Source organism: Fusarium solani, assembly GCF_023522795.1.
Source record: "Fusarium solani strain SB1 chromosome Unknown bctg00000010, whole genome shotgun sequence".
In the NCBI taxonomy this organism is placed as follows: Eukaryota; Fungi; Ascomycota; class Sordariomycetes; order Hypocreales; family Nectriaceae; genus Fusarium; species Fusarium solani.
This window is the reverse complement of record NW_027072147.1, coordinates 2,733,678-2,758,536: the sequence shown is the minus strand read 5'-3', so window position 1 is coordinate 2,758,536 and position 24,859 is coordinate 2,733,678. Positions and strand designations below refer to the sequence as shown.

Genomic DNA, 24,859 nt, shown 5'->3' with positions numbered 1-24,859 from the left:
TCCGAGCATTGAGTAATTTGAATGTATAACGCCTAAAGTCTAAGTCTTGGCATTTTATCATTTGATAGCCCGTAATTGTCTACTCGGCTTTCTCTCGACGGGGGAGGCGGGTGTTGTTTCTTTCAGCCCCTGCCCATTTGTGGGCCCTCTTGACTTCTTTCACAAGTGACCGCTCAGTCAGCACTGCCGGACATGAACTCGACGACCATGGTCAGGCCACTAAGACTTTACCGAGCAATGCAGAGCAGTATTTTAATATAACATGCCGCAATTAAATTTCTGCTGTCATCGTTAGTAGGATTGCGCAATCAGTGATTCCACAGTAGGTTGAATTTGACGACGAGGCCAAGCCCACAGAACATGCCTAAGAGAGACAAGACTATGCACCAATTCCTAAGCTTGAGAAGGTTATTTAATGTGACTAACACGCCATCAACTACGTGCGCCTCGTATATCCATCCACTCCGGTTCATGTACACGGGCTGAAACTCGACCATAAGCTGACAGCCCGTTTTGCCAACCGCCTAAAGGTCGTTGGGAACTTGATCGATGGAGTTCCCTAATAGGGTCTATGCCTCACAAGGTGCTTAATCTGAATTCTCGCTACTACATGGTCCTTCTTTCTTTCTTTCTTTTCTTTCTTTTCTTTTTCGGTGACGCTTTAGGATCAAAGAACACTCTGATAAAACACCTCATGGTCCTTCTTCCCGCCTCATGGTTATGAACCTCTATTGTCTGGCCCAGCCGGGTCCCCACAGGAACGACGAGCTATCCGCTTCATGCTTCCTAAATGACCCCCGGATCCTTGACTTGTCCCCGTACTCTCCATTCCTCCAGCCCTCACAGTGGTAGTCATCTCAAAACTGCTTGTGAACCTGATAACGTGACCTCACCAATGCCTAGGTCCCAGGTAACTCACATCATCACATTTGGGTGCCCTTCCGCGACGGCCAGTTGGTTGTTGTGTCGGAAACGCTCCAACTGTGGGACCTGTCTTCGGGGAAGTCGAGGCATCTGCCATTCCGAGTCCTTTGACCAATGACGTCAAGCATGTCGTTAAAGATCTCTAGAATAGCTTCTTTTGAGACCTGGCATCGATCCGATAGGTGTAGGTCCGGTACCCTATGGAGGCGTCTCGAAAGGGATCCGCATTCGAGCAGGATGATATGCGCCAAACATGGACGCCGTGACTGCTACAAGGTCTACGTGGTGCGGAACCACGAGGATGGGAGTGGGAGGATCTTTCTTCACCCGTAGGGCACCTAAGTAGATGGTTGGTCAATAAAGAAGATGAGGATCAGATCCCTAAATTTGCGTTTGTGTAAAGTAAGACAGCATGTCGCATTGCTATGCATTTGAGTCGCAGTGGGCATTGTTTAATCAATGGATACAGAAGCAGCCAAAGAAGCAGCTAAATTCTCAGTCCATCACCAGTAGGACAGCCCTGCCAGGCGGATCAGCCACGCCGGCGGCTACAGTAGCATAATTGATGGGGCAGGCAGTCTTGTAATTTTCGATTCACCCGAGTGTCAGTTGAGCCGCCGATCTGGGTGGTGACATGGATCCCCGTCTTCACTGGCTTAGCACCACCGGTTCCTGGAGCGGGTAGTGGGGCTCCCTGGGCCACCGATCTGATTCCCGATGGCACCGACATCATGTACATGTGCAACGCGCCATGTATCATTCGAATCATGTACGAGACTGCGAGCGATGTCGAATCACTCCCATTCGCCACCATCAAGAACATCCGGGTTCCCATCGCAGATTTCGATGGTTCCAACTATACTGTTGTTGGGGAACGGCCTTACTACACTCTCGTGGCTGTCATCTCTCTGGAAGACGCCTCCGACCCGCCCCACGATCTCGTTCGGACGTATAGCCCCATGAGCAATGAGCTAATCCTCCTACCTCCCAATTCAGTTCTTGATGGAGGGAAATGGAGCTTGGAGACGGAGAAATCTCGGAGGTTCATGTTGTTCTGTGTCGAAATGGGCAACCGGGAACCTCATCCATGGTACAAAGAGTTTGCCAGGTTGCCGGAACCAGTAGGGGACCTTCGAAGGTTGGCCAACGAGTCGCTGGAAACCGAGATCAAGGCCATGGAAGAGGATGGGAGAAGGCCGAAGTGAAACTAAAGAGGTAGTGGAACGGCGGGGCATAAAATGACGGGAGTAGCAGGACCTGGAACGGAAATCTGCGCATAACTTGGCCAGCGCTTGCCAACGAAACGTAGGGGAAGGGTCCCTCTTACCTCTCATATGTACATAGCAATGGCTCCACACAGAGGTTCGAGATTGCATTAGGTACCCGCCAATTCGCCCACCCAAATATGCTTTGACGGAACAAGCTGGACAGGGGCCGGAGCCAGGGGTCTGCAACAGTACATTCAAGTGTAGCCCTCCCTTCCCTAAGCCCTATGGCACTCATCGCTGAGCCACTGTGACAGTGAAATTGGTTGAATGTGCCTACTTCTTTTGCACGGCCCTGGTTCCCGGTCTGTCCCACAAAGTTGTCAAAGTTGGGGGTTCCATCCACGGCCCGTACCCAAGCGCGAGTGTTTCCAGCAACAGCCAACCCGTTCGGTATCTTTCTCAATGGTCAGCTTATCATCCCGTGTCCGCTTTGTATAACACACCTTCGCGACTTTGTTGGGATCGGTGTCGGTAAGTACACCGCAAAGTTGTCCCTTGCCTTCAGGTTCCAGCTGAGCTGCGATCTGTGTGGCTACCCGATGTGTTGCCTCGTTACCCCGGAATGACACCAACCGATCCTGGTGAACATCAATGATGTAGGTATTTCTGCGGTCCATGATCTCGAAGCGGAACGCAGGGCGCAGGACGTTTCCGGAAGGGTCCAGCCGCAAGCGGTCTCCGGGGAGGATCTTTGAGAGATTGTGGTTCCCATCTTCCTCAGTATTTGTGTGGGGGTGACCGATCGCTCTCGTTCTACCTCTAAATCCCCACTTAACCGCTGGTTCTCCCTGGTGAGGGCCTCGATCTGAGCCCCCAGCGACCCGTTCCAGGGCACTCGGCACATCTGGTGTCATCGTTGGTCCCCGTGCTTCGACAAATAGGCGGATACGATGTTGGTGCTACCGACGAGGTATCAGCAGCAACAATGATGGCATCAAGACAGCACTCTAAATTAGAATTGGCGCAGTTCATCAATCCAAGTATAGTACGGTGTATTTATCAAGCGCGGTCCCATTCGTACTCTTATCTAGGTACGGTACGCCCATTGCCGGTTCATCCATCCGTTCCTCATCCCATACACCTATGGCCCATTCATCGTTCCATCTCAAATCCGAAAGCCCATCCCTCAATCCCCGTCGGAGTACCGCTTCATATTGTTCTCATCCGGCTGCTCTGGGCCCTTGACTTGGCGGTGCTCGGCGGGCTCGACGGGCTCGGCAGGGACGTTGGCGGCAGGGAGCGGGGGGTCGACGTCATCTTCGGCCATGTTGAACACACCCTGTGCATCGGACTGAGCTGCAGGGTTCCTGGCCACCTGGTTCAGGAAAGCGGGCGGGAGGTAAATCGTCGATATGGGGATCGGGGTGGTTCGCTGAACAGACGGTCCAGGACTCGAGGCTGGATCCGTAGGGAGACGGACACGAATGAGGTTGAGCTCCTGGAGCTCTTCGAAGCTCTTGGCCATCATGGAGGGTCTGGTCACGAAGAAAAACCCTGCGATCTGGGCATCGGTGGTGAGGCTTGAGAGCTGGATGGCTCGTTCGAGAGCAGTGCGGGCCGTATGTTCATCGCCCTGGAAAGCGATGGCGTCGTTCCCAAGGGCATTGCTAGCCGCTATCACGTTGTCGCTGGTGCCACCCTCCACGTTTCTGAATCCGGTGGCCACCGACTGGTCAAGATCATTCCTGATGCTCTCGAACACCAAACCGTTGCTTGGTAGAATGGTGGGGGACGCCGATGCACTACGGCCTCGCGAACCGGCGGTATGCGATTCCTGTCCGGACATCCTGTCGTGCGTGCGTGTGTGTGTGAGAGAGAGTTTGTGTGAGAGGATGAGTGTATGTATGTGCGTGCGTGCGTTTACGAGCGAGCGTGTGCGAACGAGGGCAGGTTTGCGTTGTTGATGTTTTGAGGGAGCCTGGGCTTGACAGTGCTTCGCACTGCCAGCCAAGCTTGGGTCCGCCCTGGCCTGAACAAAGCACAGGACGCCCCAAGGGCAAACTTAGGCATTATCTTCAATGGATCCTGCCTGCTTCCAGTCTGTCGGGAGCCGTGGGCTCGTCAGCGCGCACAAAATTGCTTTGTTCCATCGATCAAAGGACGGTTCCAAGTATCCTCGAAGCACACTCACAGAACACCAGAGCCTCAAAAAGACATAACCATCCATATTCGGAACCAGAGTCAAGCATAACGAGTACTAAGTGAAGTTTTAGGGCTTCCAATAATCTGGCTGCTATCGCTGTGGCCAAACATGTTTGTCCGCAGAGCTTCCTCCGAACGTCGCCCTCCCTCTTATAAGCATCCCATCCCCTCCGACACTTCCATAGTTGTACAAGGCCGAGCATGCTCATTTCAGTTCGGGTGACGGCTATTTGGCCTTTAATAGTAACAGTGTATCTAGAAATCAGCTTTGGAACGGGTCTGCGGGTGTCAACTTGTGTTGTCGTCCTCCCCGCGTTCCCGTCCCCATGTCACTCACCTTGGTAGGAAGAGGGAACCTGTGGATGAGTTTACGCACATCAATGGAATTTAGGTGATTGAGAACCCTTGTTTGACCGGCTTACACCATCGTGAGTTTGTAATATTGACAAACTCATCCCTCCCTCTATTACGCCTCGTCGCCCTCCTCCAGCGGCGCTTCCTCCATTAATCCGCTGCCATTCCACTAGCGATCTTGCACAACATGTTCGGACAATCTCCGCCATGACCAAGTCGACCCTCTTCAAGAAGCAAAGATATTTAAATGGCAGCATTGGAGAGAAGATTTCCTTTGCTTGATCTTAGGCGCAGGACGGAGAGAGTAACGGTCGCAATACTGAGTCCTCTGCCCGGCGGTGCTGGAGGAAGACGAGGGACTGCAGGGAGATGTATTTAGCATATCACGCATTTTCAATGACGCGATCGGACAACTCGAGTCCCTTCGTTGGCTTCTATTCGTGTCCGCTCCTTCGTCTGCAGGCTCAGAAGTGATCATTCTCATGAATCCTCTGAGAGTTGGGTCTAAGTGCCTCAAGCCGCAACAGCCCCATCAACGCCTCTAGGCCCATGCTAAAAGCTGGATCTGTATACAACCAGTTAATAACGATAGCGGAAAATGAGAAGGTTTGAAGATGATGAAAAGGTGGGTTTGTCTGCTAGCTATGGATCCTATGAGGTACCATCCAGGGGAACCACCTCCCACAGTCAAGCCTCGCCAGACCACAAAACCGATCTGTCATTCCGAAGTTTCATGCTAACACGAAAAACAACCTCCGCCGCCACTCTTCCACCAAACCGGTCGCCCCTTTTGATTTGCGGGGATCCTTTTAAGGGTACCCCGTCGTAGTTGTATGCCAGTCTACGATCCACGATCGGGCGGCGTTCTGTTTCCCTCCTTCGTCTCCTTACATGCACAGGCGCCATCTCGCTTATCCTGGTTCCGTCACTTCCACCCTCTCACCCCCCATAATGGGTTCATCCCACCCAGCCTGCTCAGGCAGGTTGATCAGCTGGGATGTGTCGTGGCATCGACGATATCCTCTGGCTCCGCAGGAACGTCCTCCTCTGGCTGCGGGGATCCCTCAGAGCTCCGGTCATCTGAATCGCAGGGGTCGTCGGCGATCATCTGAGCGTGTTAGTTCAATGCCGCAATCCGACCTGCCTGGGCTGTCCGATCAAGGTCATCCTGTATTCCTTCCCAAGTCCAGGCCAGTTGTCGTCGGTCAAAGATGAAGCCCTCCACCTGTCCTCGTTGGATCCGCTCAATCATCATGCTCAGCCGTGCCTCATTCAGTATCGCAATGGACTCCGGGAATTGCGCGCCAAACCAAAACTTGAGGGGCTGTGGCAACATGTGTCGGGGCACCAAGGGTTCCCGAGCAGGCACCTTGTGTCCTGAGACTGATTCCCCTAAAGTTGCCGAGGCATCCTCTCCGTTACGCCGACGAAACCACCGGAGAGGGCGGTCCGAGGTCTCTTGGGGTCTGTTCCAGACGGAGAGGGCTGCCCCGGCCGCTTTCCATTCGGGCGACGATTGGGACCTCCGCCTCCTAGGTCAGCCATGAGTGCCAGCCGTTCGGTTGAATGGTTTAGAGTTAGGCGCGCCTAATCAGAGGATGTGAGAGGAGGGAGAGGTCAGGGTAGGGACGATAGGGCAAGCTTCAGCGGTTCGAGGGAGGGACAAAGAAGCGGTGGTGAAGCTTCACGAGGGGGGATCAGAGAGAGCGGGGTAAGGAAGAGATGGTTATTCTTCTTTCGTGGGCACGCTCAGAGGCTCAAAGGCCAAGCGTAGCAGCAAAGCCAGTGCAGTGTCAAACGATGTCAAGGTCCAAACGAATGCTAACACCTCCAGGAACCCTCCGCAGTGGCTCACCGGCTCTCAGGCCAACAAAGCCATAGCGGACAGTTACCAACAACCTCAACAGAGATGATTCTTTTTTCAATCAATGCTCTCGGTATTGCTCTGCGGCTGACAACCTGCGAGAACCATAGAGTCTTGGGGACAAGAGAAGGGAGTAGGCCTCCTCAGGAACCTCGAAAGGTTCAATTCATCGTCTTCCGTAGATCTCAAGTATCTAGTTCATAGTGAGAACACTTTCAAATAATCAATATGGAACTCCAGGTTCCCAGACTCGGCATCGAAGTCATGAGTCGCAGGTTGTAGCAGAAACAGGCGTTTGGGACCCAGCAGATCACGGGTGTATGAGGCGACAGGGTCAGCAGCTGGACCCAGGCGGCGGGCTGCAGTCTGGCGCTCGTTCAAGGGGATAATTGCCCAACGCGCCGCCAAGGGATCCAGAGTGACCGACGAGCACGTAAATTTAGGCTGCATGTTCCCTTTGCGGGAGCAAACGCGAGGTTGCCGCGTCGCGTTTGCGCGTGTGTGAAAGCGCGAAGTTGTTCCTACCCTAGACACGCAACGCCCAAGATCGGGTTCCATCGTGACTTGCTCAAGACGAAGCCGGAAGGGACCCAAACATGCCATCAGAAGCCCCGGATTGGGGCCCCAAGCTCGGCAAACGGAGTGTTAATCCCAGCTGTGGGTTGCCCGGAGATGGATCGCATGTAGGGGAGTGAACTCGCCAACGTGGGTCAGCTCACCGTGGAACCATGAATTGATCCGATTGCCAAACAAGGCGCCCAAAGAGCCATATCAACGCGGCCTTGACCCGTGCAATATCCAGCCAGTAAATACTAATACTAGGCATCGTCATGGATCCCAGTGAAGCTGTTGGATCCAGCAGCCACTCCCGATCCGGCCGCATTTTAAGACCGCTCCGTACGGTCGGCATTTTGACGTGCTTCGGCTGAAACCCCATACCGGGCATTTTCTATTGCTCCGATTGGCGAAAGCACTGATTTCATTCCGACTGAGGCAATCCCTTAACTACACAGTATGTACAGCCAGGATCTTTAGGAGCTGGGAACCAACACCCAACAGCACGCGCATCGCATCATGATCTGAAGCCTTGGTAGATGCAGAATTCACCGACGTGAGATCACCGATGAAGCAAACTAATAATAAATTAATAATACAACATTACTTATAGAAGGCTATTTAAATACCATCTTAGATGTACTAAAACCCACGTCCCCAAATACTCCTTCTCTTTCCCCTCTTCTTCGCCCAGATCAAATCCCCCCATCCCATAACTGTATACCCACCGGAATTTTGGCCACCCTGCGAGTCATATTGCTCCTTTGCCTTGACCGTCCAGGGGGCCTTCTTGCCCTTTTCAACGACAAACTTGTAATAGATCAAGTCCCAGAGGCCGGGTGAACTACCCGTGATGCCTCGGTTGTGCTCCGAAATGGTATCCCACGGTCCATCCACCAAAACAGCCAGGCACCTGGAGAATTTGGGGTTGTACTCGACCGACTCATTGAGATTGTACTTAGCGAGATGCTCCGATGCCTTGAGGAGAACACCTCCCATCTCATCCCAAACGTTGATCCCCTGGGTTTCGAGTGTCTCTGCTGCCAGAGCGGCCCATCCCAGGCCCGACTGCGCGTGAGACTGATCCCGACCTGCTTCCGAGGACTGACCCGTCCTTCGATCATAGTTTCCCGGAAGCCCAGCACAAAGATCGTTCAGGTATGCATTCAGAGCATAGTTGAACATGTTGACGTCTTCGAGGTAGATAGAGAAGCTAAGAAGGGCTTTGATCGAGGCCATGCCGTAGTTGGCGTGCCCAATGATGATGGACTGGCGAGCGAAAAGCCAATACAGCTGATTGGAAAATCCTGTACCGCCCTGCCAGGCAGCTCCAGCTTCTGTCCAGTTGCCCTCCCAGCGCATAATCTCAGCGGCATTTACAAAGACGTCGCCTTCAAGCCCGACCAGGAGGCTTGTGTCGAGGCCGATGATGTTGGTCAGATTTGTTCCCCAGGCATCTAGAATCTCAGTAGACTTCTTCCAGTGGCCATCCTCGCGGGTGATGTACCAAAGAATGGCGTGCTGGTACGCAGCTCGGGTGTCGGCTGTGAAGGTGCTATAATTGCTCGGGCTTCCTCGCGAAATGATGGCTTTGGGGCCTTGCATCACGTAGTCGGTGGATGAGTACGAGTCTGCTTGGAGAGCCTTGAAGCCGCTGATCCAGGGTTCTTCGCCTTTCTCAACCATTGTGCGCATAAGTTCCAGGTCCTGATGAGAGTGCCACAAGCCAGGATGGTTGAATTGTCCGAGCCCAGTCTTGGCGCCTTTCGGCGTCAGGGGAACAACAGGGCCTAGCCGGGGTTGTGTCAGTCATTGATTGCCGCTGTCGTCAAAGTTGCGGGGAAGAAAACTGTACCGTTCAGAAAAGGCAGCTGAGTGACCCTGGCAGCCGAGTGTTGCATCAAGGAGCACAAAGCCAACGCGCACTGTAGTTTGATTACCAGTCAGCCAGCCGTCCATATCGGAGTGGACTTTGTCCTGGGACTTGCCTGAAGACTCGACTTTACCAACTTCATTTTGTCAGATGCACCTCTTGGGGCGGGGTCTGATTGGTGAATGGTTGTCAAGACTGTGCCAAAAAGAAAGAAAAGAAAGAAAGAAAAAACAGACCGCTCGCCTGTGTCGGAAGCCGTTCTTATGTGTCTGTCCTGACCTGCCTGACCCGGCTTGGCTTGGGAGACGCTTGATGCTTTGGACATCTTCTGAGGCATCCGGCCTAAGTGTCGGCGTCTTCCCCGCTGCTACAGGGGCCGACGCCCCCATGATCGGCAGGGGCACCTACTCAGGCAGGGGTTAATTATCAGATTCGACCCTGTACATATAGCGCTTCTTCGGTGGTTATTGTAACGGCCTCGGGGCAATGCCCGCCCGAAAAGGATGGTCCAAAAATGACGGCACCGGGAGAATGCTCGGCATGAAAGCCCAATTCCGGGTGCACACAGCTCACCTCAAAACCCGAGGCGAGGGCGGGAGGGCTTTACTTATAGGTACGGTGACTGTCAGAAGAGCCAATCGGTGAAACAAGCAGAGTTTAGCTCCTTCTCAGTCATTCCCTAACAACCCCTCAAGATATACATCTCACATGTTCATTTCGCTCGTCTTCTGGCTCTTTGTTGAGCTCCTTGCAGTCTCGTCAGTACAGGCCGCCAAGGAGACTGCGAACAGCATCATCACTTATCCAATCCCCTCTGGCGTCCAAAACTCCACAGCCTTCGAAGTGAAGGTGCGCACGCCTGGCGGGAAATGGAAGGACTTGCCGCCCGACTCTTACTGAGATCAACCCAACCACCGGGTCACGATCCTACTACCAGTCATCAATGGTATACTTTGACTTCAATGGTACCGTGGAAATCGCAGCAACATGGGCCAAGGAGCGTCCACAGGAGGTTAGGGTTCGTCCCGACTCGTACAGCATCAAGGCCCAAAAGTCGGGCCGGAGTGTCGGGTTCACTTTGGACCGACCACGAGACGTCGTTTTGCAGATCAACGGCGAGATTTTTGACGTTCTGCACATCTTCACCAATCCACCACCCGTGGACGAGCCGTCGCCGGATGACCCCGATGCTATCTACTACGGCCCTGGCTTCCACTCGGTGTCTGGCGAGATTCAAGTCCCCTCTGGAAAGACACTCTACATCGCCTGCGGCAGCGTTGTCAGCGTTGAGGCGATCGAGTTTACGAATGTGACCAACGCCGCTGTCCGTGGTCATGGTGTTTTAACATACCCGCGATCTGGCAACATTTTCGTCACTCGATCTCAGAACGTCGCCATTGACGGACTCATCGGACTCAACTTCATGGCCCGGACATTCGAGGCAACAGACATCGACATCAAGAATTGGAGATCCTTCAGCTCCGTCCAGTGGGGCGACGGCATCGACCTCTTCTGCAGCCAGAATATCCTCATCGATTCCGTCTTTGTGCGAAGCGCCGACGACTCAGTAGCGATTTGCAACCATCGAGATGCATGGTATGGCGACGTCAAGAATATCACGATACAGAATTCATCACTTTGGGCAGATGTTGCCCACCCGATCAACGTCGGATCCCATGGCAACACTGCCAACCCAGAGACGGCCAGCGACATCACCATTCGCAACGTCGATATCCTCGACCACAGGGAGGAGCAAATGCTATATTAAGGAACTATAGCGCTCAACGCCGGGGATAGCAATCTGCTCGAGGATATCCTTATTGAGGACGTCCGAGTGGAGAACTTCCGGCTCGGCCGGCTACTCAACTTCCGCGTCATGTTCAATGAGAAGTACAACACGTCCCCGGGTCGCGGGATCCGGAATGTCGTCATTCGAAACCTCAATTATAACGGCGAGGGAAGCATCACCTCTCTGTTCTCGGGATACGACGCTGAACGGACTATCTCCAATGTAACATTCTACAAGTTAACGGTGAACGGACAAGTTATCACTGATTCCATGAAAAGGCCGGGCTGGTACTTGACAACGGATTTCATTCCACTTCATGTTAACGATCATGTTCACAACCTCACTTTCAAGGCCTAAAACCCAGCCATGTCGTGAAGCATGATGCGAAGAGTCCGATAGGATAACTCGCATGGCACCTCATTACCAATTCCATGACTATAGGATCTCTGCTGCCGAGCTGAGAATGATTCCCATCAAAATTAAATCTCCAAAAGTATCAACCTGCGAGGTTCCACCCAGCCAGACAATTAATGAAATGAACGACTTGGTGTATTGACTTCTAACTTGGGCGAAGCAGGCAAGGCTTCCGCATCAGCTCACTCGCAAGCTTGTTCACCCTTACATATGTCTAGTCCAGCACCTCCTCTTAACTATGGAAGACTTTCCATGTTCGGCCACCACGCTATGGCCCGGAGCAGGATGACCGAGACAAGGCATGGAGTTACATGACTTGTAAGACCGACACAGAGTGGATAAAGGATATCCGCAAGGGTGACACTAAGAGGGAGAAATAGTCCATCAATATGAAAGATATCTACACAAACAGCCACACCTCTTCCAATTCTCTACAAGAGTGCGAGGCCCAAATTCTCGCATACCCAAATGAGAGTCTAAGTACTTGCTAGAGTGTCAATCTAGACAGTCTCCTTGGTGCGCTCCTCAACACCGTGAGTAATGACACCAAGCTTCTTCTGCTTTCGCCACTCCTCAGCATAGCGAACACCAAAACCGTGCTCAAAGACAACCCGAATTTCCTCGAGAGTCATGCCTGCGGCTTCGGGGTAGCAGAGGTAAACAAAGATGAATCCAATGGTCGAAAGAGCAGCGTAAAAGCCAAAGGTTCCAGAAGGCGAGATTCCACGCATCATGGACAGGAAAGTCGAGGACACGATGATGTTGGGACCCCAATTGCAGATGTTGATCATCATGGTTCCCATAGCACGCACTTCCATAGGCAAGAACTCGTTCGCCTGCCATGGCACACATCCCAGCCCAGCTGCATAACAGGCCACGAAGAGAATCATCGAGACCAAGACGACAATAGCAGGCCATCCGATGGTATCATCTGTGAGTTCGAGGGTATCTCGGTCGATCGGAATTCGAACGAAAACGCCGGCGGCGAGAACGAGGAAGACGGGCATTCCCCACATGGTCCAGAGCAAGAGTCTGCGTCGTCCAACCCTGTCGATAAGGAAGATGGAGAGGAACGTGAAGATCCAGTTGGTGGCTGTGACGATGGTTCCCACGGCGATTGGGTTGTTGAAGCCGACAATTTGGAAGAGGGTGCTCGAGTAATACATCAGCGTGTTGAAGCCGCAGAGTTGCTGTGTAGCCATGAGACCGCATGCCACGATGGCGGCTCGTCGGTTCGCCGGGACCTTGACAAGGCTCTTGAGGGACTGACGAACTGAAACCTCTTCGTTAAGAGCCTTTGCTTGTGTAACACCGTGTTGAATATGGGCCACCATCTGTGAAACCTGGGTTTCGTCGGCCGTGGGATACATCCGTCGCAGAACGCTGACACACTCTTCTGTCTGGTTATGGAAGAGTAGCTGACGAGGCGATTCGGGGCACCAGAAGAGGAGGACGCCCAGCAGAATCGACGGGATTCCTCCGAGACCGACCATGTATCGCCATCCATGAGGCACCTTGTAAAAGGCTGCGTCGAAGCCATATGCGAGGAGGGAACCGGTTCCCAGAAAAACCATGTCGATGGAAATCATTCGGCCTCGGTATTTGGCGGGAGAGATTTCTGCAATGTACAATGGAATGATCTATTCTGTTAGAAACGAAGAGACGAGGAGTCAAAGACATACCATGGAGGCTGAACCAACACCGAGGCCAACGAGGATTCGACCAACGCACATCTGAGTAAGAGAGTACGAAGTTGCCTGGACGAGGGCTCCCACAGTGAAAAGCACTGAGGAGAACCAAATGGCCGGCTTTCTTCCATACTTGTCAGCTGTGACACCAGCGATGATGGCACCAAACAAAGCCCCAGCAGCGCAAAGTGCCGTGATGAGCTCCTTTTCCCAATGGTCAAGCAACCGTCCATTGAGGTCTGTTCCAAGGACAACGAGAACACCAGAGATTACTCCAGTGTCGTATCCAAAGAGCATACCACCGATGGCGGTTACGACGACGCAGAGGTTTAAAAAGAGTCCCGGGGTGGAGTCCTCGATAAAGTCCTCCCCTCCCTTGGGGTCATTGTCCTCGACATGGGAGTGAGCGGCGGCAGCCACAACTTCGTCTTTTCCTGCCATATTGAACGAATAAGGAAGTATTGTGCGGGATCGTGTCTGCGGGGATGGTGAGCAAATCTCCAACGTGATGCCGTCGTCGGGGTTTTATACCCAAATGCGGTGCTCTGGTTGTGAGGCGATAAACGGCTGCATCAGCTCACATTACATGAACTCCAAGGACTACCTAGCCAGAAATTCTAATAGTTCGGATACTGCTCCGGCCAATGGACAGAGACATGATTGTGGTTGACTCGAGACGGCCCACCCGTCGAGTCTGGGGTTGAGCGGAGAACTGGAGCACTTCGTCTCCCCATGGGGTTCCGTGTTAGCGTGACTAGCACTTGAGAAAGTGGAGGTGAGCGATTATGGCTGGAGTTGGAAAGTGTATCCGGAGATGAAGCAAGTGTATCCAGGTTGAGACAGGGGATTGAGACTTCATGACTCGTTGAGCTGTGATCGAGTCAGGCAAGTCTGTCCTTCCGAATAGCAAGTCTTTCCGGCTCCTCGTGACCCACTCACCGCTGCAGGGGTCATGTCGAACCCCGCACGAGGCGTCTTAGCAGAGTAATTCTATCCCTCCTCTCAACAAGTCTTTCCGGACTTGGGGCAAGTCCTCCACCATCGTCGCGAACTGTCAACTCGCAAACTCCAGTGGCGCTCAAGATTCACGATCACTTCGGCAAAGATGGAGACAAATTCTGCAGAACTGCCGCTCAAGATGCAGATCCGACCCGAGGAATTGACATAAAGGCACCGGGCCTTCGCATCGTTTGACACACTCAATCAACAACAACTCATCGACAATCATCAACAATGGCTCCTCAGAAACTCAAGATTGCTGCTGCTGGCCTCGGCCGCATGGGCAAGCGACATGCCATCAACTTCCTCAACCGCACTCCCCGCGCTGAGCTCGTCGCTGCCTTTACTCCCGACCCTGAGGAGATGGCTTGGGCCAAGGTCAACCTTGAGCCCCATGGAGTCACCTTGTACGATGACTACCAGAAGATGATTGAGCAGCCTGGTCTCCAGGCTGTCGTCATTGGTACTGCCACATCCGTGCACGCAGAGGAGGCTATCCAGGCCATGCAGAAGGACCTTCACGTCCTGTGCGAGAAGCCTCTCTCGACCAGCATTGAGATTGTAAGTACCATCTACCGCATTCTCGGCTACGCTAACTTGTCAGTGCCGCGATGTTGTGAACGAGGCCAAGAAGCGCCCTCACCTCAAGGTCATGTGTGGCTTTTCTCGACGATTCGATCAGTCCTACCGCGACGCCCACGAGAAGATGGAGCAGGGTGCCATCGGCCGACCTACAATCATCCGAAGCCAGACCTGTGATAAGCACGACCCCTCGGGCTTCTTTGTCGCCTATGCCGCCTGGTCTGGTGGTGTCTTTGTCGACATGTCTGTTCACGATATCGACCTGACGCTCTGGTTCTTTGGCGACGATGTCATTCCCAAGAGTGTCTCTGCCCACGGTGTCCGTGCTGTTCAGCCTGACCTCGGCAAGTACAATGATTACGATAACGCCGTCGGCATCGTCGAGTTCTGGGGTGGCAAGATCGCTTATTACTACTGCTCCCGAATGATGGCCCACGGACAAGAAGATACAACCGAAATCATCGGCACCGAGGGCAAGCTGACTGTCAACGGAAACCCCCAGTCCAACCTGGTCAACTACTACCACTCGGGTGGCATCACCCGCGAGGTGCCAGCCCACTACTACGGCCGCTTCGAGATGGCCTTTGTCCAAGAGTCCAACGAGTTTGCTGAGGCCTGTCTCGACAACAAGACCCTTCCCCTGAAGCTCACCAACGCTGTGCGGGCTGTTGAGATTGGTGCTGCTCTTCAGGAGGCTCTTGTTAGCGGAAAGCAGATCCGGTTTGATGAGGTTGGCCGTCGCATTGAGGAGACCAAGCTATAATAGACATACGACACACTTAATAGCAAAAGCATAAATGATCAAGCATTTTATTCTCTAGTATCTTGTATCCATTGTTCTTGCAGTGATGAACGTAATGGAGATGTATTCCAACCTGTTCGCTGTTGTACATGTTCCAGAAAGTTGAGAACCATTTCTTGATCGTCTTTTTCAGCAAAGACGCCGCCCCCTGTGACTGTTGAGTATGAGTGAATCAACTAGTGAGATAAACTTACAAACTGAAAGCGAGTGCCGCGCCGTAAAGAGGGCATTCTCTGCTCTTGCGTGGGAGTTTGCCAACGCTATCACCTGAAGGAGATGATTGCGTACGATTTGCTATCAGCGTCAGATTCCATCACTATTGTACCCATTTGACTAACCTCGACTCGTTTCCCTTGTCGTATATGCTCAAGTACCGATGATGCTACAATCGGTGTAGACATGGCGAGGATGATCTTTGCAATGTGATAGTATTGCAGCCCGACAGCTTAATGGTCAGCCGAAGCCACATTCTCGAAAGGGTACAAACCGTGAAAGGGAGAGAGAACCCATATTTCTGGTAGTAGCCTCCCTTCTTCTCTACTCCTCTTTGCTTCGTGGATGGGGTTGAATGCTGGCGACTTCAAGTCGAACCAGCTATCCACCTCCCGGCGAATCTCTTCCAGGCTATCCGCCGAGCAAGGCTTGTCAGACGAAAAGGCGCAAGCAAGTGCTTTTGCTAGCAGAAAAACCATCTTGTTGGCGTAAGCCGCGTCGTCCATGCGTTTGAACACGTCTGATTGTAGATACGTGTCCAAGTCTGATCGCAGCGGTCTTTGCTTCGTCAGCGAGATGTAAATGTCTTGTCGAAGACATAGCCAGGCGGCGGCTTCACCGAGGCCTCCGTTAAAATCGAACACGGACATGGAGTTGACGATTCTTGAGGTGCCGTTGAGGTGTAGCTCCTTGTCATCCGCTGCAAGAGTCAGACTTGTTCTGGTCTTAATCTGAAGCGCTTACCATCCATCTCCTCGTACTGCCGCAGAATCGCAATGGCGGCGAGTGTCTCTTCATCAACAGGTCCATTCTGCTCAGCCACTACCTCTATCAGGAGGCTTAGGCAGCGGTCATAATACTCCAGTGCCTCTGTGGTAGTGTCCGACATGTTTCGGTTCAGATGCCTCGAGGAGAAAGCAAAGACTGCGTATCGTAGCACAGGAAAGTACATGGATCGCCGAGGAACTTCGATTTCAAAGTGCCGACGCAAGTCAGTTGCATCCGCCCATAGGGCCATGTTCTCAGTGAAATTCCTGATAAGAATCGCTTCTCTGGGAGTGAAGGGCATTGCAGGGCGTGATGAAGGTGAACGTGGAGAAAGGTCGAGTGAGGAGCTGTCTCGGAGATGCCGGGTCCTGTCTCTTGACTCTGAGATATCCGAGCCATTCGTATCAGGCGAGACCATCATGTGTGGGGATGTGTGGAAGGCTGGTGACCTCTCAACCGGTGCATCCATGATTGGAAGGTCGAAGTTGTAATGAGCAGAATCTGCTGCTGGGGGTCCGATCCTGGGGGATCTTAATACCTGAACCATGGCATTGGGGGATTTACTCACGGTTCCCGGTCCTCATTTTCGTAGATCTGGGATAGCTGTGCGGTTTCATCGCAGTATTCCACTTGAAAAGTCAGCTCGTCCACCAAGAGAAATTCTCACGTACAATTGCTCTCTGGTTGAACCCAGACTTGGTTGTCGGAAAAGGCAAACTCGTCGGTAGAATCCAGTCCACTCCGGAACCGAACCTGCAAAGCACGAACACACTGAATGCCTGCTTTCACACAAGAAGTGCATGCAGGCATGTTCTTGTCGCCTAATCTGGTCACACCTGGCCCTGGTCGAGTGATGGGAGAACTCACACCTAACATGGCGAGCTGGGGAGGTCAGTCGCGTCTTGAGAAGGGAGGGTATCCATACCTCGACAAGCAGTGCTAGTCAAGTCAGTTTAGCACAGCATTATCAGACTGATACTTACCATCCTACCGCGACTCGACTCGTCCTCCTGGGCGCGCGATCGCCAGGCTCCATTGTTGTTGAGCTCAAGCCTATGACAAGAGGAGTGGCAAGAAACTGCGGGGAGTTTAATGAAGCATCACGTGCGGAGTTGGACTCATTACCCCGCAGTTTGTGGGGGACGGGAAGTCCGAATTACTTGCTTTTTCAGTCGAGACATGCAGGTCGAGGACAAACCCAGACAAAAGGACAGAAGCATCAGCGTATCCTCGTCTAAGGAGACTTATTGAGATATGATAAAAATAATAAGATATTAAGTAAAGAAAATCTAATACATAGTCTCCTATTAGGATTACTTTTATATGATTTTATGTCAATTTCTTCGTAATACGCCAGACCTCTCTACGTGCCCGCGTATGCTCATCACCCACTCCCTTAGTAGTAGGTACCGTATTGTGACGAACTGCCGTGCAGCATTTATGACCTATCCCAGTGGTCCTTAGCCGCTCGCATACGTCGTAGCCAAGGTCGTCCCACTAGTACGTACTAATTATCATAATGCCCTGGCACGTAAGCCTTGACGGTTGCCAAGATTCCACCTACGACCACTCTTAGGTAGACGCAACGTGCCACCTTCTATACTTGGTCGTTCGCCATTCGGAGTTGACCGGTAATAGGACTCATTAGCTTTGGGATCTCTAGCTCATCCACATACCGCTCGTTGACCCGGGCCGCTCCTGATCCGCCGTCTAACATAATAGCGGAAAACCGCTCTCCCTCGACCCATCCTTCGACGAATACTGCTTCCGTGCCTGTTAGAAGGTATCTTCTACTTTTGCCATTGGCAAGTTAGTTATTGTGCCCCATACAAACAGACCACTGGGCCAAGTACCCAGCAGTAAGGGCGGCCTCCGCTCTTGCGATACGGAACCAATAGATCTTTTTGATCTGGGCAGTTGGATAAGTGTGACGAAGCAATGACTTTAGGCCCTGATCATGAACGGGGTTCAAAATGAATCACGTTTTGAGGAGGGACATGCTGGCGCATAAAATTAGGTTGGCCAACGTCTCGTACCAAAATCCTGTTCTGTGCATACGTGATTAAAACTGAATCACCCCCTCACGGCGCATTCATTTTGAACCCCGATTTCCAGTGTGATCATCGTCAAATTGACCTCAAAGAGCAAGTCCGCAACGTGCGGGAGCTCGTGGCGACATGGTTACATGCCAGGATGCACTTAGGACAATGATGCTTCTATCGCGTGCTGGAAGTGGTGCTGGATTGAGGTTGGCGCGTCTGATAGGCGTCTAACCCGAAAACTCAAAGCCGAGTTCATTCTGAACCCCCTTCATGATCAGGGCCTTAAGCTCGGTGTCTCTATTCTCTGTACGATACTTCCTCAAATCGAATTTGAAAAACATTCTCTTGAAAGCGCGCGTTCCGTCGTAAGAATGTCACAGATGCGCTTAATTCCACTATGAATGCGACTTTCTAGTCCAAACTGACATCCAGAGATTTGCAAATGCCGGCTACCAATTCTTCAGATACATGGAACCATATCGCACAGACTACTCCTGGTGCAAGGCTGGGTTATCGCCCTCCTTGGGCATGGGGACGAACAACCAGGTAACAGCAGTGGCCGTCAACAGCCCGCACAAGACGGGCTGCAAGACGGCAACACCAGCACTAGCCGCAACGAGGCCGGTGATGATTGGGAATAGACAACCTCCGAGTTGCGCAAAGACAAAGACAAATGACAGAGCCGTTGATCGGATACGAGGGGCAAAGAGCTTGGAGCCAACCGAGATGCCCTGATGCCGTCAGCAATAGTAATCGTTTAGGGTGTATTGAAACAACCTACCGTAGCAAAGTAGGGGCCCATGAAGAAGCCCAGCAAACTGATAGCAATCGAAGCCGCGATGATGTTGGGGACACTGCATTGTTAGCCGCAGTCAAACGTCAGACGAGAAACTTACAGCCAAAACAAAACCTGAAGGCCAATGCTGATAATGGTGAAGCCGAAAATCATCCTCCGGACCCCGAATCGGTGCGTTGGTTCAGCCAAAAACAACCTTCCGAGCAGCGATCCTCCGCTGAAACCCGCAGGAACAAATCCCATCTGGTTGATATCTCCATCGCGAACCGCAACGAGATACTCGACAATCCATCCACTAGCCGTGAGAGTAGCGCCGAGGAAGAAGAAGAAAAAGAGGCTAATAAGCCAGACGCTCTTGGTCCTCAGTGCCTCCTTCATCAGGAGCAAGGCATCCTCACTTCTTGATGCAGGTGTCTCATCAGCTTCCAGTGTCCGTTCCGTGACTGGCTGCTTTCTCTTGATTCCCATCGTGTCCCAAAACGCAAACGAAACGAGGACCAAGTTGAGGACACCAATTCCGAGAGGGAAAATGTAGAAGAGATACCATCGCGAAACGCTTCCGGCTGAAGCAACACCGGTCGCGACGAATGGCCCCACAAGGCACCCAGCCATGTACATGGCATGGATAAACGCGAGCCATCGATGCGATCCTTTTACGCCCGCAACAAAGGTATTGCCGTGTGTGTCCTGGTAAGCCTGGCCGAGACTAGCCAGCATAAAGCTGATGGTGAACAAGGCAAAGGGTGGTCGCCAGGAACGTAGAGCATGAGACAGCACCTGTAACCCAGCACCAAGAGCGAGCATGGCACCGAGATCAAGGACTTGGCACAGATGCGTATTTGAAAAGGCGGCCAGAAACCAACCCATAAAGTTGGCTCCGTAGCTGCAACGGTTAGCGTTGTCATGACACATAATCGCTCGACTCACACAGCTGATACAATGGCCGTGGTAACTTTGTAATCTCGGATTACATGGGGGACAAGAGCTCCGATGCTGCCATCGTTGACTCCGGCGACAAAGAAGGAAAATGCAACACTCATGATCCTGAGCAGGTCTGCTTTGTTGGGTTTGTTCGACACATGCTCAGGTTCAGTGTCGTTGAGTGAGTTCCTAGGACTCTCGTGCTGAGTCTGCAGTTCGAACGTCGCGGGGACGCTACTGGTCTCTGTCTGCGTCACGGTCGCCATTTTGACTGGATCAAAGGTGCAAAAGAAGAGTTCAAGAGTCAGCAAACTCCATGATCATGTTATATTTATTACTTTAAACGGGAAATGCTCGGTTACACATCGGTTACGTCTCCATTTGGTGCAGATCGAGCGTTCACGCGGCATCACAAAATCCACAACACCATCACCAAATTGGGGAACGTCGGGCCGCAATGGCTGAACCACGGTTAACAGCGCGCCCTGGATGTCGAGACAAGACGACGAAATAAGGTAATGGAAGACGGGCCGTTCCCCGGTTCAAGTATCCGCCTGACCTCGTTCCATCTGGCATGACGGTAGGGATGGTAAGATCAGAGCCCCTATTGTGGAGTGATTCCATCTCCATTTGCGGAACCATGTCAGGGCAAGGCCTTATTTCCTAACCTGGTAGTAAGGGAATCCCAGTTTTTGTGGCTACCCTAGACTGAATCGTTTTTCGTATTCATTGTGATTAACGCCCTCTCTAAACTTAATCGATCTTAGAGTAAATGCATGTAATACCGTTTCTATAGATCTGGGGAAATAAGGCCGTCTCATTTGCAGTTCAAATATCTCTTATTGCCCGTGCAATAACGACAACTGTTGTGTATTCGCATTCGACTCGGTGCCAGTGCCGATGAGCTATCGTATACTTACACTCTGCCCTACCGGGCCGCCATTCTCAATACCTCCTAGCGGCCTCCCAAAATCTTGAAGGCCTTCTCTTACTCTCTTCCCCACTTTTGATCAGGTGTCAATCCAATGAACGGGTGCTCCCAAGACTCGATCGCACCATCAATCAGAGGGTGGTGATTTGAGCCCGACACGCGGGCATTCACGTGCCATATGCGCGTAAAACGCCCGCAGCAAGACTTTGCTTGGCTCTAAGCTCGTAAATTCGCGAATTAGTGAAGCCCTCGAGAAGGCTTGAAAGTGTTGAGTCGAGAGTCGAGTCCCCAGTGACCGCTCCCTAATCTCAAAAGCTGCTAAGTACAGAGAGCAAAGCCTCAAACTTTGACTGTCCTCGAGGGCAAGCCAGATCCCTGAGTTTGATGCTCGATCAGATGGGAATCCTCGTCTTCCACGTTTGCGTTCGCCCGAGATTGCAGCCACGAAAGCAAGGCGCGTGATTTGATCGGCAATGTCCAACGCACTAGAAGGACACAAGACTTGATCCCGGCGCGAGATACGACGAAGGATCTGCAACAACACATGGAACACTAGACGAAAGAATGCGGGGTCAAGCCGCTCCTGAGGCTAATAACCCCATCTCACTGGAGGCCAGCCGTGTGGTGCGGATGGTTCCTTGGAGGAGGAGCAGAGCACGTTCCCCTCCTTCGGCGCATCAATAAAGCGAATGCGGCACAGCCAACGAGGTGATATTGGAGAAGCCAAGGAACAGGCCGGGCCCGGGGCAATTGGCGCCGGTTGGGATGTAACGTTTGCATGGAGGCCGGGGAATTGGCCGGAGTGACGCCGTCCATACCTGCTATTCCGGGGTAGCTCCCATGCGGGGTGCCCACGGGGTGGCCAGGATCCCCCCGAGGATCTGATAGGCGGGCGTATAAGCTGTGAACCCTCTTGGAGGGCTTGGCCTGTAATAGGCGCGTCTAAAGGAAAACGAGACGAACCCCAGGTGGCTAAATGACATGGTGCTGATAATAGTTCCACGACTAACAGGACGGACCATCCATGCATTAGCCCGACACTTCACCCGCCAGGCATCATGGAAAGCTTATAAGTTGGATGCGACCTGCACTGTTGCACTGACTTGTCTCTTGGTAACCCGTCCATCCATACACATTGCCATTGTCATTGTTCATTCAGGCAGACACCATCCAACATGGGCAACCCCGTCGATGTAAAGGCCGAGGGCGGCCAAGAGGTCGAGCATGCCTACGATGTTGAAGACAAGACGTACGCTGCCGAGGACAAGGCGGCAAATGCCCAGAAGCAGGATGCTATCGAGGCAGAGAATGCGGAGCACAACATGGGTGTGCTCGAGGCCGTTCGAGCGTACCCCATGGCTTCGCTCTGGGCCTTTATCATGTCCTGCACTATTGTGAGCTACACACTCTCCATCTACTCTGACTTGAGCTAACACCACCTCTAGATCATGGAGTCTTACTGCGTCTTCCTCATCGGCAGTTTCATCGCCCTCCCTCGATTCGCCAAAGATTACGGTATCAACAATAATGGTAAATGGGTCATCGAGACCCAGTGGCAGTCTGCGCTCCAGGCTATCGGTCCCATCGGTGCGCTGCTCGGCGTCTTCCTCGCTGGTCCCCTCACCAGCAAAATCGGATACCGCTGGGCGACCATCGCCGGCCTCATGGCCCTGAACGCCTTCATCTTTGTCTTCTACTTCGCCAACTCGCTCCCTGTGATGCTGGTGTCTCAGATCCTCGAGGGTATTCCGTGGGGAATCTTCATCGCCAACTCCCCCGCATACTGTTCCGAGATTGTGCCCATGAAGCTGCGAGCTCCCGCTACTCAGATGCTTCAGATGTTCTGGGCCATCGGAGCCATCATCGTCGGTGGCATCACCTACCATTACAACACTCTGGATCATCCCAACGCTTATCGGTACGTGATTTTTCGCATAACATGTGATTCCTCTGCTAACAAGAGAATAGCATCCCCATTGCTCTTCAATGGATGTTCCCCACCCCTCTTGCTATCCTCATCTTCTTGGCCCCCGAGTCGCCTTGGTGGTTGGTTCGAAAGGGAAAAATGGAGGAGGCAGCACGCGCTGTGGAGCGCCTCGGACGCAAGTCGTTGATTAACAAGTCCAACGAGACCGTCGCTATGATGAAGCGTACCATCGACCTCGAGAAGACCGAGAAGGAGCCTAGCTTGATCGAACTGTGGAAGGGCACCGACCGCTACCGCACCCTCATCGTGTGCGGTGTCTACGCCGCACAGAACCTTACTGGTAACCTGATTGCCAACCAGGCCGTCTACTTCTTTGAGCAGGCCGGCATGAAGACTGATACTGCTTTTGCCATGGGTCTCATCACCTCGGCCCTCCAGACCGTCATGGTCATGCTTTCTTGGATCCTCACAACCTACCTTGGCCGACGTACCATCTACCTCTGGGGTTCAGCCATGAACATGGTCGTCCTCGTCGCTATCGGTATCGCAGCCTCTTTCGGACAGTCAACCTCGGCCTCCCTCGCGCAGGCGTCCCTGGGTCTCATCGTCTCTGTCCTTTTCACTCTCGGCCCTGCCCCCGCTTCGTGGGTCATTATCGGAGAGACATCTGCCATTCGCCTCAGACCTCTTACCACTGGTGTCGGACGTGGTTGCTACTACCTCGTCAACATTCCTTGCATCTTCCTGTCCAGTTACATGCTCAACCCCACGGTAAGATAACCTCGCTCGCATTTCAAGGCACATCTGCTAACATTCCATAGGGCGGAAACCTCGGCGGCAAGTGCGGTTATGTCTGGGCTGGTACTGCCCTCGTCTGCTTGGTCATGTCATACATCTGGGTGCCTGAGATGAAGGGTCGATCCTACCGTGAGATTGACATTCTGTTCCGACGTCGTGTCCCTGCTCGCAAGTGGACCAAGACGGTCGTCGACATTCACGATGATGAGTAGATTCAGATTCAGTTAGGGATCGCACCGCTACCCCAAAAGGGAAGCTATTCCGGTTTCCCCTTGTTACTGTACAAGCGACGGCCCGGCGGGGCGCACCCGTTGCATGTTGGCATTACGTCAACTGCCGGGCATAGGGAAGCCAAAACGCTCCGCCATAGGCTGGTTAGGTTACAATGAGATCCTATAAATAGATGTGGTTCTCGTTTCTCGTTAAAATATTTGCCTGACCTCTCCACTCATGTGAATGACAAGGGTCAACTTGACCCCCATGGGGACATAATCTCCGACAACATCATGTGGTAATATGAGAGCCTCTACTATGGAATGGGTGTCCTCCATTTTTAGAGGCATAGAGTGCATGTTGTCGGCAGGAGCCGATGTTTCGTAAGCTGGTAGTAAGCAACCCTCCTGGACTTTCGGCCCTATAAGAACTATCCTATATCTAGGTTTGCAAAACCAGTGATATGAGCTTAGCAAGCTATGAGCAAGAATTGACTAAGGTTCGGGGACGGCATTCATCAGCATCCTCAACTCCGATGGCGAGCGCGGAGTTCTGCAAGAAGTTGAAAGAGGAAGAGGGCATTTGTTTGGTTCAGGGGGCCACTGCTTTGGCGAGGGTGATGTGGGTGACTTTGAAGGGTATATACGGATCACGCTGGGAAACCCAGCTCTATTGCGGGAGCCCTACCATCCTGGAGAGATTCATCCAGAAGCAATAACTATCATGAAGATATAACAAAGTGATATCTCCTAAGTTGCCAACCTGAGATTGTTTGAAAGATACAGACTGTTTACGTTTTATACCATGTGACCTGTCCATCTTGAATAGGTGTTTTCCCCGAACCGCGGTCTCGATACACTTTTCCATCTACACTCGATAACATCCAGTTGGCCCAAATAAATAACCAGACACCTCCATGTACACACTGGGTGGTGGGTACTTCGGGTGCACTGCCACTCCCTTAGCAACCAGCTTGCTCTCAACCGGCGCCTCCTC

General features: G+C 52.5%; 10 protein-coding genes across 10 annotated transcripts; 4 read left to right on the top strand and 6 right to left on the bottom strand.

The window, feature by feature from the left end:
• Positions 1-1,655: 1,655 nt before the first annotated feature.
• Positions 1,656-2,129, top strand: MRS44_014971 (uncharacterized protein; the record flags this gene model as incomplete). The annotated part of the gene is made up of 1 exon (XM_046281558.2): positions 1,656-2,129. One exon carries the CDS (start codon positions 1,656-1,658, stop codon positions 2,127-2,129), a length of 474 nt encoding a protein of 157 aa, XP_046128066.2.
• Positions 2,130-2,386: 257 nt separating this feature from the next.
• MRS44_014970 (uncharacterized protein) lies at positions 2,387-3,046 on the bottom strand (the record flags this gene model as incomplete). The annotated part of the gene is made up of 3 exons (XM_065618617.1): positions 2,387-2,407; positions 2,470-2,586; positions 2,636-3,046. The coding sequence occupies 3 exons, from the start codon at positions 3,044-3,046 to the stop codon at positions 2,387-2,389; spliced, it is 549 nt and encodes a 182-aa protein (XP_065474689.1).
• Positions 3,047-3,318: 272 nt separating this feature from the next.
• MRS44_014969 (uncharacterized protein) lies at positions 3,319-3,978 on the bottom strand (the record flags this gene model as incomplete). Its single annotated transcript, XM_046282385.2, has 1 exon — positions 3,319-3,978. One exon carries the CDS (start codon positions 3,976-3,978, stop codon positions 3,319-3,321), a length of 660 nt encoding a protein of 219 aa, XP_046128065.1.
• A 3,771-nt stretch (positions 3,979-7,749) lies between these two features.
• Positions 7,750-8,793, bottom strand: MRS44_014968 (uncharacterized protein; the record flags this gene model as incomplete). Its single annotated transcript, XM_046272995.2, has 1 exon — positions 7,750-8,793. The coding sequence occupies one exon, from the start codon at positions 8,791-8,793 to the stop codon at positions 7,750-7,752; it is 1,044 nt and encodes a 347-aa protein (XP_046128064.2).
• Positions 8,794-9,688: 895 nt separating this feature from the next.
• Positions 9,689-10,748, top strand: MRS44_014967 (uncharacterized protein; the record flags this gene model as incomplete). The annotated part of the gene is made up of 2 exons (XM_065618616.1): positions 9,689-9,829; positions 9,918-10,748. 2 exons carry the CDS (start codon positions 9,689-9,691, stop codon positions 10,746-10,748), a joined length of 972 nt encoding a protein of 323 aa, XP_065474688.1.
• A 935-nt stretch (positions 10,749-11,683) lies between these two features.
• MRS44_014966 (uncharacterized protein) lies at positions 11,684-13,312 on the bottom strand (the record flags this gene model as incomplete). The annotated part of the gene is made up of 2 exons (XM_046279657.2): positions 11,684-12,823; positions 12,866-13,312. 2 exons carry the CDS (start codon positions 13,310-13,312, stop codon positions 11,684-11,686), a joined length of 1,587 nt encoding a protein of 528 aa, XP_046128062.2.
• A 792-nt stretch (positions 13,313-14,104) lies between these two features.
• On the top strand, positions 14,105-15,215 carry MRS44_014965 (uncharacterized protein; the record flags this gene model as incomplete). Its single annotated transcript, XM_046277265.2, has 2 exons — positions 14,105-14,431; positions 14,475-15,215. The coding sequence occupies 2 exons, from the start codon at positions 14,105-14,107 to the stop codon at positions 15,213-15,215; spliced, it is 1,068 nt and encodes a 355-aa protein (XP_046128061.1).
• Positions 15,216-15,700: 485 nt separating this feature from the next.
• On the bottom strand, positions 15,701-17,271 carry MRS44_014964 (uncharacterized protein; the record flags this gene model as incomplete). The annotated part of the gene is made up of 6 exons (XM_065618615.1): positions 15,701-16,167; positions 16,212-16,756; positions 16,804-16,864; positions 16,907-17,014; positions 17,161-17,174; positions 17,219-17,271. The coding sequence occupies 6 exons, from the start codon at positions 17,269-17,271 to the stop codon at positions 15,701-15,703; spliced, it is 1,248 nt and encodes a 415-aa protein (XP_065474687.1).
• A 1,494-nt stretch (positions 17,272-18,765) lies between these two features.
• On the bottom strand, positions 18,766-20,260 carry MRS44_014963 (uncharacterized protein; the record flags this gene model as incomplete). Its single annotated transcript, XM_046277263.2, has 4 exons — positions 18,766-19,008; positions 19,059-19,131; positions 19,174-19,956; positions 20,001-20,260. The coding sequence occupies 4 exons, from the start codon at positions 20,258-20,260 to the stop codon at positions 18,766-18,768; spliced, it is 1,359 nt and encodes a 452-aa protein (XP_046128059.1).
• Positions 20,261-22,100: 1,840 nt separating this feature from the next.
• On the top strand, positions 22,101-23,862 carry MRS44_014962 (uncharacterized protein; the record flags this gene model as incomplete). Its single annotated transcript, XM_046284283.2, has 4 exons — positions 22,101-22,319; positions 22,371-22,843; positions 22,894-23,623; positions 23,674-23,862. The coding sequence occupies 4 exons, from the start codon at positions 22,101-22,103 to the stop codon at positions 23,860-23,862; spliced, it is 1,611 nt and encodes a 536-aa protein (XP_046128058.1).
• Between the last annotated feature and the right edge of the window lie 997 nt (positions 23,863-24,859).